The 12,061-nt window shown below is 41.0% G+C and overlaps 1 protein-coding gene across 4 annotated transcripts in view; it reads right to left on the bottom strand.

The window, feature by feature from the left end:
* Window positions 1–12,061, bottom strand: part of THSD4 (thrombospondin type 1 domain containing 4) — a 600,466-nt gene that overhangs the window by 24,588 nt on the left and 563,817 nt on the right. For all 4 annotated transcript variants that reach the window (XM_043493644.1, XM_038420562.2, XM_043493645.1 and 1 more), the window contains one exon: window positions 3,061–3,234. In XM_043493644.1, coding sequence (XP_043349579.1) covers window positions 3,061–3,234 — 174 coding nt within the window. The remainder of the gene's footprint in view (window positions 1–3,060; window positions 3,235–12,061) is intronic.

The following is a 12,061-nucleotide window of genomic DNA, read 5'->3' as shown; positions in this document are numbered from 1 at the left end:
TTCATGTGTGCAGTGTTCAAGCTTCTAGTCTATCTCCATTGTGGCTCAATGTCTAGAAAAGGCCTCTGGGCAGAATCATATCTGAACGTGGGATGGTGTACCAGAAGCATGCTTATGGCTTACAACTATTTCTTGCCCAATTGACCCTCTGAGTTCAGTCTTTGCTCTGAAGGAATGTGCGGACAATACTGACAGCTGGGCTACATTGGAGTTGCTTTCATTTCAACCTCTGTACAAGTCATTTCTTCATGGCCCCAGTTTTTGTTGGCACTTGCATGGACATTAACAACCTTACTATTGTTTTTGACTACACCTTTTCTGCAGAAAGCCCTATATGTGGTAAAAATGGCATTTTTATGTTGAAAAGGCCTCGTGATTTGTTATCTGATTGCTGACAGCCAAATTCTTCTTGCTGGAACAATGTGCAGGACACAGAATGATTAGATTTACTGTGCAGGGTACATTTTGAACCCTTCAGGTTATGTCACTTGACTTCAAAAGCTTCTGAGAATTACAATGGAAGGAAGCTGGTATTTCCATGCAGCCTGACGTGCAAGAAAACTGCCACGTAAGGCTTGTACGCAACATCAGTTCCCTTCTCTTCTATGGGGACAGGACCAGATTCAAAGCACCTATTTGTGTGTATGAAGTACTCTGTGTAATATGACACAGATTTCAAATATGGTTACAATTACATTTAAACATCTTTTAGAACTAAGTCTATTGTGACTATTTAAAAATACCAACAATTAGCACTTATATTGTGTTTCACAACTTCAAAGAATTTTCAGAATAGGAGCCCTTTAATCGCCATCTAAGCATCCTATATTTTCCGGGGAGGATCTTGAAATCTCTGATACATTGAAACTACAGGCCCAGCCAAGAGGCACTTCCCTAACAATTTGATGGAATGTAGGTACCAGCAGTCTGAAAACCTCTAAAGGTTATATAAAAGTCCACACAAAGGGGATGTAACTCTTTGGGCTCCAGTTGACAGCTTTTGAAATTCTTCTACCGCCGGGAGCAATATTTTTCCTTTAGAATGAAAAGAAACATTGAGATGTGGGACAAGGGAAGAATTTATCTTAATACACGAGCACCAGGGAGCTGGCCACTGGCCAAATTTGTTCTCTTCACTTGCCACTTCAGAACTCAGAGGAGCCAAACCAAAAATAACTTTTGTTTTTAGCACTTGCTTTTGTCTATTCATGCTTAGTGCTTTGACTGTGACCTACATGCCTCCCCACTAGCGTTCAGGATTTGCAATGGCTCTATGATGAAGAGTCCAAAGAGAAGAATGCTGGTTTTGAGTTTTTGAGCTGCCTTAAATGCCAGAAGCAATGTCCACATTTTCTAAGGAAGCTGGGTCAATATATACTTCATAAAGTACAGTACTCTAATGGGATTAAATCAAAGTCATTCAATTTCCAAAAAGGAGACTAAGGTTTTGTCTACACTTAGAGGTTTTGCCATTTTAGCTATGACAGCACAGTTAAGCAGCAAAATCCCACTAGTGTAGCTATAGTTGTACCATATAAAAGTGCTTATATCAGCATAACCTATTTTGATTTGGTAAAGCACATTCTATAGTATAACTGCACTTACACTGGGGTTTTACCAGAATAATTAGGTTGGCAAAAATGGAACTTAGCTAGCATAATTATGCCAGGAAAACGTTTAAAGTGTTGACTGGCCCTAAACAGGGAGATTATCTCTTGAACTGGGGCTGACAGTAGAGAAGAGTACTTTGTAAATCTTTCAAGCATTAATGTTCTTGAGCATCATCAACTAGTTCTACAGTAAAGGTTGAGTTTTATTATATCTGTTTAATGGAATATCACTGAATATGTTTAACTGTGGCAAAGAAGTACAAAAACTTATCCGCTCTTTTTTTAAAATTAAACAAAATTCTTTTCACTGGTCACTGAAATCAGTCATTAAACTTGCAAACCTCAAGTGTAATGGCAGCATTTTTGCTATTTGGAGAAAAACTTATCATTAAGGACACCCTGATACCTTGTGAAAAACATGCCATTCAGAGAAAGTTGCAGGAATATAGCCTATATTTATCATTTTTTATTTTAAAATGAAGGAACATTTCATGAGAAAACATCTGTTTCATTAACTTTTGTTGCTTATAATTCACTTACAGTTACAGATTTGTAATATCATATTAGTTACTGGTGACAGTGTTGCCATCAAATGAGAACTGCATACCTGGATTTGGGGTAATGGGTAGCTCTAACTTCGCTGTCCATGCTTCTGATCCTGGGACCAAACAAACCTCTGGTGTAATTTAACTCAGCCTAAGGGATGATCTAAATTATGCTGGCTAGAACAGTCCTCTAGAGGCCAGGGGCAGCTCTACCACGTTTGCCGTCCCAAGCAGTCGCCGCCGAATTGCCGCCACACCTGGAGGAGCGGTGGAGCTGCCACCCAAAAGCCGCGGCGGGGGGAAGAGCAGCGGAGCTGCCGCCGACGGACACGGACTGCTGCCCCATTCTGAATGCCGCCTCAAGCACCTGCATGGAAAGCTGGTGCCTGGAGCCGGCCCTGCTACGGGCAGCTTTGCTGGCCAGAGCAGTGTGCTCCAGCCATACCCCTTCGTGCCTCTGATCTACCCAGGAAATAGCACCTATACCATGGGGGAGGGAAGTGTTACACAGAGCTGGTTGCTGAGTTTATGTCACATGAGGATTCCTCTGCAGGAGAATCCCCAGCTGCTCTGTGGCAGTGACACAAAGGAAACTAGATCTGGATTTACGTCTCCAGCTGAGAGATACAAGTGTCGTAGTAAAAGCGCAAAGAAACAAAAATCTTATTTTCATCCAAGTGTCATAATAATTTCATCCAAGTAATAAAAAACAGGGGGAGAAAATGACAACAAATATATATCATATCAAAGGAACAAAATATAAACACACAGTTTGTAATACTCTATGAGAAGACAATTAGTCCTAAAGGTGCACAACCAAAATACTTCCCCACTTTAAATAATTTTTGTATCGATAAAAAATTGGTGATAGAAATAGAAATATATCATTTCAATGTAAAACTCACCTGACTCCAGCTTCCAGCAAACCACTCCACTTTACCCATACAGGGTCCATTGTCACAGGGGATTGTTTCAGAAGGTCTGTTATTCCCACAGCCCTCCAGTGGCAAACTGCTGACATGGTTGGTCATACAAACTACTGACCGTGTTCGGACTCCTGCACCACATTCTGCAGAACACTGTATGATGGGAGACGAAATAGACACTCATTAGTCCCTTTCTTTGACACATGATTACACAATGAAATGAAGACCAGGAACAATCCTGGAAGCGCTAATGATACTATTTAATGCTCATTATTATTTGTATTACTGTTGTGCCAAAAGGCCCCATATCATGTCATGGCTCTATTGCGCTTTGTGCTGTACAAACATAATAAAACACAGTCCCTGCTTTAAAGAGCTTACAATCTAAATGGACAAGAGAGATGAAAGGGATGAGGTGGGGAGGGAAGATGTAACTTATAAGGACAGTGAGCAAGATGAAGTCATGGTAGTTCTTCAAAGCTCTTCTCCTCTACTCCAGATTTGTTTTATTTCTTTATATATACACATACAGTGGGAGAGGGTGTGAGCAGAGGGAAGGGAAAATGGATGAATTCGACAAACAATATGAGACGTGTATGGCTCCATTTTCAAACTTTGGTGCTTGAGGCAGGACACCCTGTTTCACATCTGGGTACTCCAATTTGCATTTATATATCAATAGTGACAGTCTACGGCTGACAAAGAGGATGGGGGCTGGAAGGCCTTTCCTAGACCCCTGGCACTGGTACTGAGGCAGGCTGCAGAGCAAGTCTTGAAGTCTGTTGGTCATGTTGCAGGGTGCAACAGCTAGAGCCACCACAGGGTGATAAAAAGGTACATGAAAGGGTCAGACAAACCTTAACCCAATCATTATTAACCCATCACTAATTATTAAACAAATAATTTCAGTGCAAACTATTGATTGTAATTTTTCCAGAGAACTTGATTCTGTGGTACATTAACGTTCACATTTTTTCAATGTTACTTTTTAACTGTACACTTCCTCCATATAACCCAAAGCATGTTTTCTAAACCTACACACACACACACACACACACACACACACACACACACACACACACACAAGCTTTCTTTTTTAAAATTCCCTTTGGGCTCCATATTCCTTCTGGATCCTGGCTAGGAGGAGATTTGATTTTTTAAATTTTATTTCTAAATTTGATCTGACTCCCTTTCCCATTTAAAAAAATGTCTAACCATGCTATTATTTTACCCAGAACACAAGCCTACTGCAAAACCAATTGATATAGAAAGCCTGAAACCTACCATGGACGTAGGTCTCATTGAGGACTTTTGCTAGGATTAAAAAGTTTTTGATTGAATCTACCAAAGTTACAGGCATTTGACAATTATCTACTGAATATGCATTAAGATACAGTCATTAATTACATGATCACAGATGACTTTAGAAATTACCACAAAGTAGTGAAAGCACATCAAGGACAAAGTAGATGACCATAATGTCCCTTCTGGTTTTAAAAATCCATGAATCTATGAATGTTCAGATCCAGATTTCACAAAAGGTTAGGGATGATTTCAGATTTGAGGTTTTCCTTTGGCCTCTAGTTATTGAAAATGAAAAGGTACCACCAAAATTGCAGGAAAAATCTGCAACTATATTACAGTGCATTGTATTGTATTATAATGCATACACCAAGAGTTAATTTTCACATTTCATGATTTAAGTACTAAACTCTGCTAACACTGAAACCTTAACATTGCATTAAATAAATTGTTTCTTACTATACATATATGTGTGGACACATTTGTCACAAACGTGAAGATGCTATGCAGTTATTCATTGCTCATCTTGGATTAGATTCCACTTAGCACACACCTTTAGCTATTCCCCTTGCACTCTGCCCCAGAATCTTTCTCCACGAGGAATAATTCTACTAGTTCAACATGCTGGGCAGCTTCTACTGCTGCCATTAAAAACAAACAAGCCTAACATGCCAGTGTTTAGTTTGGTATTTTGCATATAGCAGACTCTAGATTTCTTTGTCTATTTTTTCTTATTATTCACATTTTTCTTCTTAGCTGCACTCGATATTTTGTGTTTGGATTATTAAAAAGCAAGAAAAAGTGCAGCTTGCTGAAAGATGTGTGTGCAGCTTGCTGAAAGATGTGTGCATAACTAAATTTAAACAGCTACAAGCTATTATATTACACATGAAAGAAAACCACAAAAACAATTTGTTACATGGTAAAAACATGTGCTTGATTGACATTTGCAATTTTATTTTAATATATAATTTCATTAGCTAGGAGAAGTTATGCATTGCTGCTAGACTGTATAGAATATTCCTTGTGAATGAATGGATGGCTCTGTATTGGTTAGTGTACCCTTACTGCATTTTTAAAGGGATGACACAAGGTACTGATAATGGGACACAGACCTGGTCTCTCCTAGTTTGAATCTCGCTCCAATCAGCAGTGACAGAAAGTCTACCCTATCTGATTTACAGCGCTGGTAATCTGTGGGGCTAGTGATTTATTGAGCTGGTGATCTCTGCCTAGTTCCAGCTGTCCACATTACAAAAAAACAATCACAACTGGCACTAGCTGCCTTTCCTGTTGGTCTTCTCAAGAGAGGCCAAGGATTGAATGGGCAATGGAAAACAAATTACCTCCTCACCATCCTGATGCATATTAGTAGGGTAATGTGGGAAACATACTGCTTTTGTAACTGTTCCATGGATTAACACCAGTAATTTACTTTCCGCTGTCATCCAGCCAGCACCTTTCAGAAAGCACTTAAGCAAATACCTGATTTAAGCATACAAGTGCTTTGCTGAATTGGGACCTTGAAGAAGGTAGAGTGAGTTAACTGTTACAAATAATACTAATTGAATACTACTACTATTGTTAATACTAATTACTAATCAAAATATAATTTTGGAGTGGTTGAAAATTCAGGATTTAAACACATGCTTAAGTATTTTTCTGAATTAAGACCTGTGTCCCAAATTTCCTCCTGAATCTGAAAAATAAAAATAATTCAGTCTCTTCTAAATGATGCCTGCAAGTAACAGATATAAATCTCAGTCTCTTTGTGACACAATCTAAAACCAGACCTCAGCTACTAAACCGATTGATTAAAATGGTCATGTTGCTGTACACAGCTCTCATATTGGTCTCCCCAGTATGCCTCTCTGCTCTATTATTATTAATTGGCAGTATATTGATGTGTACAAGAATCATGCTTTTCAAACAAATCTGATAGCTAATTTTGTATCACAGGTTTCAGAGTAGCAGCCGTGTTAGTCTGTATTCGCAAAAAGAAAAGGAGTACTTGTGGCACCTTAGAGACTAACAAATTTATTAGAGCATAAGCTTTCGTGAGCTACCGATGAAGTGAGCTGTAGCTCACGAAAGCTTATGCTCTAATAAATTTGTTAGTCTCTAAGGTGCCACAAGTACTCCTTTTCTTTTTGCTAATTTTGTATGTAATTTACATGGGTTCTTTAAACACTGCTTACTTTGTAACAAAAAAGGTGCCAGGGCTCAAGCAATTTTTTACTTTCATAACTGAAGTGGCAAGGCCAGCGATGTTGGAGCTATGAATTGCCAAGCTTAGAGGTGCTGGGGCTCAGCCTTGGCACAAATTAAGTACTGCCTTTAAGGGTTAAAATATATGCTGGTCTCCTATTTAATACTATGACCTACATAGTTCTCAATACGTAAGTGTTTAACTGAGCCCCATAAATAATTGTATTTCAAACCAACTAAGCAGGAATGTGCAGTGTTGCTGTATTCATGTCTTAATGGATATTAGAGAAATAAGGTGAGTGAGGTAATATATTTTATTGGACCAACTTCTGTTAGTGAGAGAGGCAAGCTTCTTCAGTGTAAGCTCGAAAGCTTGTCTCTCTCACAAACCGAAATTAGTCCAATAAAATGTATTACCTCACCCACCTTGTCTCTCTAAGTGGGAATATGTCTTGTATCCACTCAGCATATTACACCCTAGGAAGGTATAGTGAAATAGACAGTGAGGGGAGGGGCAGGGAAGCAGGAGCAGGGTTATCTTGCAAACAATTTCCTCATTTCTAAGTAATTTCCATTTGACAATCTAATTTACTTTTCTGCTTCCCAAACAAAACAGAATTGGGAACAAGCTTAGTCTGTGAAGTCTTCCAGAAATTCTCCATAGTCTTCTGTTCTAAATGATTATGTCTGAGCTAGATTAATGTCTCAAATAACAAAGGAAATACCAAATGAGAAGGTATCGAGCTATCCCACTCTGTGCTGTGAGATTTTACTACAGATTAGCTACCCACAAAGGATCTGAGCAGCAAATGTAAAACCCAAATGTTTCTTATTTTAGTTTTTGGTTTTCCATGTTGTTTTTTTCACAAGTAAAAACCTCCTATGTGAAAGCCAGGCTCCCAAGAGCTCAAAGGTACAGCCCAGAACAGGACTAGTGTAGAGCCCTGCAGCAGGACTGGGATCCCACAGTTCCACAAGACCTGCTGCCATAATAGCAGGAGTGGATGGGAGCGGAATGAAAAAATAGTCCCACGCAGGGCTCTACCCAAAGGTACAGAGAGGGAGTATTTGGATAAAGCCATGCTTTCCCTTCCAATTCTTACAGATTACACACATAGGTTATGTTACTTTGTAGTCCCACAAAATACAAGTTTGGGTGACACCCACCCTGATATTCAGAGGCGTGCTGTTTCTTTTCTTCCCAAACTCCCTCCCTCATCAGTTCTGCTTGAAGACCCTTTTATTCCCTACCTTCTTAAAAAAAAATTGATACCAGTGTTTGTGAAAGTCAGAATGACCTCTAGGTAAAACTGATGTCTGACCTGGCATCACTTCCTCTGGGAGCAGCAGGCCTGAATTTCTGTGTTTATTCACAGGATAGGTAGAACAGGTAGACTGTGATTGTGCAAGCTTCCACACATTGATGTGCCAACCTGGAGTTACATTGATAATTCAGTCTCCAATTCTTATTCTAAACTGAGACAGTCAACATGGCTTCCAGGTAAGTGACAATAGCAGTGTAGACATTTGTCTACGAGGAGCTAAACTAAGCCCCCTCTCCCCACTCATTTCATGTGGTTTTAGGCCACAATTTTTAGCCTTAACTGAAGTTTAAAAAAACCCCAAAGAAACAAGTAACATGTTTTCTAGTAAAGCATTGGTAAAACTTGCCAATTTCTGCTGATACCCCTTCTCCAGACCCTATCCCTATCCCACACATTATTTCCTACAGTATTTAGAAGGTTGTGCAAATCCTCCCTAATTTATGTACTACAGGAGGGCCACAAAAATAAAATGAATATCTATTTATAAAAAAGTTACAAAAATCATTCACCTGCATTCCATCTAAACTATGTGAAAATTGGACACTAGTGCTTTTGAAATATACTCCAAGGTATATGTGTTCTACTGACAATAGGTGAAGGGACAAATTTTCAAGAGAGCCCAATTCCCATTTAGGCACCCAAATAAAGGCCAGATTTTCAAAGGAAATCAGTGTACTGGGAGCAATGCTGATTTCTTTTGAAAATCTGGTCATAAGTGTCCCAAATAGAAATGGTCGGTTCCTATTTGTCTGAGATACTAAGTATATTTAAACCACTCGGACTAAACAAATAGGAAAATTATTCAGTGCTGCTAATGCAGCAGAACCACTAGAAACTTTGTAGAATTACTGGTTAATTGGTAGTTATATTAAAATAGTGAACCAGCCAAATCTTTCCCAAATGAATAGTAAAAATGCACTAAATATTCTATACATTCAGCTTATTTCCCACTTTATTTTTGTATTACCTGGTAGGTGTATTTATTTTTATTTAAAGTGACTGCTCTAACCTCTATTGTCCTAATACATGCTCATTATCTTTCAGATCCAAGAGCTATCTATGCCCCTGCTCCCAACAACAGGGAGTTTTATTATGTCAAGTAATTGCTTAACCTTCTCTTGCCTTGATACAACAGAACAAGGGGAGTAGCTGACACAGGACCTCTCCAGAGAGATGCCAATGAAGATTTTCCTTCAGACTGGTTTCTGTACTGGAAGGCAGAGGCTACTAGCCATTAAGGGAAGGTCTTCACTACCTGGATCGGCGGGTAGTGATCGGTCCCCGAATGTGCTCCCTGTTGACTCCGGAACTCCAGCTCGCGAGAGGTGGAAGCGGAGTCGACAGGGGAGTGGCAGCGGTTGACTCGCCACCGTCCTCATGGCCAGGTAAGTCGACCTAAGATACGCCAACTTCAGCTATGCTATTCATATAGCTGAAGTTGCGTATCTTAGGTCGACCCCCACCATCACCCCCAGTGTAGACCAGGGCTAAGTTTCTTAAACCAAGGGAAAAGTGTGTGAGATGTTTAGAAGTAGGGTGATGGCTAGAAATACACTAGTGGTGGAAGAGCAATAATAGGATAGCAAAAGGAATTACGTATGACCAGAGACTGTACCAAGTCACAACACAGTGAATTGCACTACCACAGTTAGTGATGTGAACAATTAGATCCCCCCCTCAGAGTCTGAACCTTGGTGAGAGTTGGACTCCTAAAAATGTATGTAAATCCTTGAAGGGGGAAACATTTTTAGTATTGCTTGTGAAATCTGATGCGCTATTGTACTTAGCTTCAGTGTTCTGTGATAAAATATGAGCTTGTTTTATTGTAATTCTAATCTCTATGTATAGTTTCCAGTAATAAAATGTCTGGTTTTATATTAATGTCTGCAAATATAATATTGACCAATGAGTGCCTGATTGCTTATAAACAAACCAATTTGTTTTTGGCAGTCACGTTTTTAGGAAATCTGAAGCAACTGCATCATGCGAAAGGGAAACAAACTGGAGGAGGAATAAAGGCATCTTTAGGCATTGGCCACACTTCTATCAACATGTCCTTTGCAATTAGACTGGTTTTGTGTTTCATTGCAAGCTAAATACTGAGTTATGGCTTTGCACTGAAGCAGTGCAAAATTGGTGCCCTTATAGGGTTTCAACACAAAATGAGGGGAAACTTGACACTTTGACGGAGTTTTACTTAAAACTTGGAAGAAAAAAACACATTTGCATGATCTCCTGTGAGGTGGAACTGCTGAACTTTCCATGGCTCTCCCCAGGCCTTCCTTACCCATTACTCCATCAGGACCAGGAGGATTCTATTTTATATGTCCACCTTTAGAAACAATCATTGTTAATCATAATGCACCATGGGATACAGGCAGTGGTGGATTTAGAGTTAGTGGGGTCTGTGATGTTCTGTATCTCAGGGGAATACCCTGCACCTCCATGTTCATCCTTATACTATGATTGTGTGGTATTCAATGCAAAGTTTGTCATGTCGAGTGTCTTCGGAAGGCTCATGATACACTGAGCATTGTTGTTATGGTAATGTTATAGTAATCGTTATTATAGTAATGTTGTAAGTTTTAATTTCATGTATCTAGTTATGAGGCTGAAAATGTGTCCTCATGGCTTACAACAAGCCCAGGCAAAAACTCTCCAAGAGCAGAGGGGCAGTTCACACGTCATCAAGGCTTGTATGGGACAAACCCAGCCCATCCTCACAGGAACAAAGGACACTGGCCGAGGCAGCAACAAAGGATCTGTTGGATAGAGTCAGTCACCTCCTGTTCCTTTGGTCAGTTTGGGACTCTGAAGGAGGAGAGGGGCAAAGCCAAGAGGGAAGAAAGGACATGATAAAAGGAAGAGATGTTGCCATGCTCTTCCTCTCTCTTCCATCTCCATCTCCATATATCACCACCAAGTGACTGAAGCGCTGATCAAAGGGGAGAGCCGGCTGAAGGGCAACCAGCCAGCCTGAGGTGGGAAGCATCTAAGTTTGTAAGGGCACTGAAAGTGTTAAGATCAGCTTAGAATGGGTTTTGCTTTTATTTCATTTGACCAAATCCAACTTGTTGTGCTTTGACTTATAATCACTTAAAATCTATCTTTGTAGTTAATACATTTGTTTGTTTATTATACCCGAAGCAGTGCATTTGGTTTGAAGTGTGTCAGAAACTCCCCTTGGGATAACAAGCCTGGTGCATATCAATTTCTTTGTTAAAGTGACGAACTCATAGCTTGCAGCATCCAGTGGGCATAACTGGACACTGCAAGATGGAAGTTCCTAGGGTTGTGTCTGGGACCAGAGATATTGGCTAGTGTCATTTGGTTGCACAATCCAAGGAGCAGTTAACATGCCAGAGGCTGTGCGTGAACAACCCAGGAGTGGGGGTTCTCACAGCAAAGCAGGGTAAGGCTGGCTTCCAGAGTCAAGGATTGTAGTGACCTAGCAGATCACTGGTCCAGATAACACCAGGGGAATGTCACAGGGCCCTGTGTGGAGCTTCATTTTTGGGGCCTCCCCCACAGGACCCAGCCAAGAAAAAGAACATTCTCTCTTATCTCCTCTCCATTTTGCATTCTTTTTTTCTTCATCCTCCTCCTATATTATAAATAATGGGAAGTAAATGAAAATAAAGTGAGGTACCTTAATTGGGGCAGTGGGTGTGGAGGGTGGGCTCTGGGAGGAAATTTGGGTGCTGGGTGTGGGCTCTGGGCTGGGGTGGGGGGTTGGGGTGTGGGAGGGGTGCAGGAGGGGTGCGGGCTCTGGGAGGAAGTTTGGGTGTGGGTGTAGGCTGAAGGCTGGGGCAAGGGGGAGGCACTTATCTCAGGCAGCGCGGCTCCCAAAGTGACCGGCATACACACCTCTCCAGCAGCAGCTCCTAGGAGGGGAGAGCAGGGGGTCTCCACGCACCGCTGCCTGTAGGCACCACCCCTGTAGCTCCCATTGGCTGCAGTTCCTGGCCAATGGGAACTGCGGAGTTGGCGCTTGGGGCAGGGGAAGCGCACGGAGACACCCCACCCCCAGAGGCCACAGGGACATGCTCGCTGCTTCTGGGAGCGAAGCGGCGCAGAGGGAGGGAGGTAGAGCAGGAAGGAAGCCGCTTTAGCCCTGCTGAGCTGCTGCTGGCATGTCTCTGTGC

This window comes from Dermochelys coriacea, chromosome 10 (assembly GCF_009764565.3).
Source record: "Dermochelys coriacea isolate rDerCor1 chromosome 10, rDerCor1.pri.v4, whole genome shotgun sequence".
NCBI lineage: Eukaryota > Metazoa > Chordata > Testudines > Dermochelyidae > Dermochelys > Dermochelys coriacea.
Note: the sequence above shows the minus strand (reverse complement) of the source record. Positions and strands in the feature narration are given on the sequence as shown.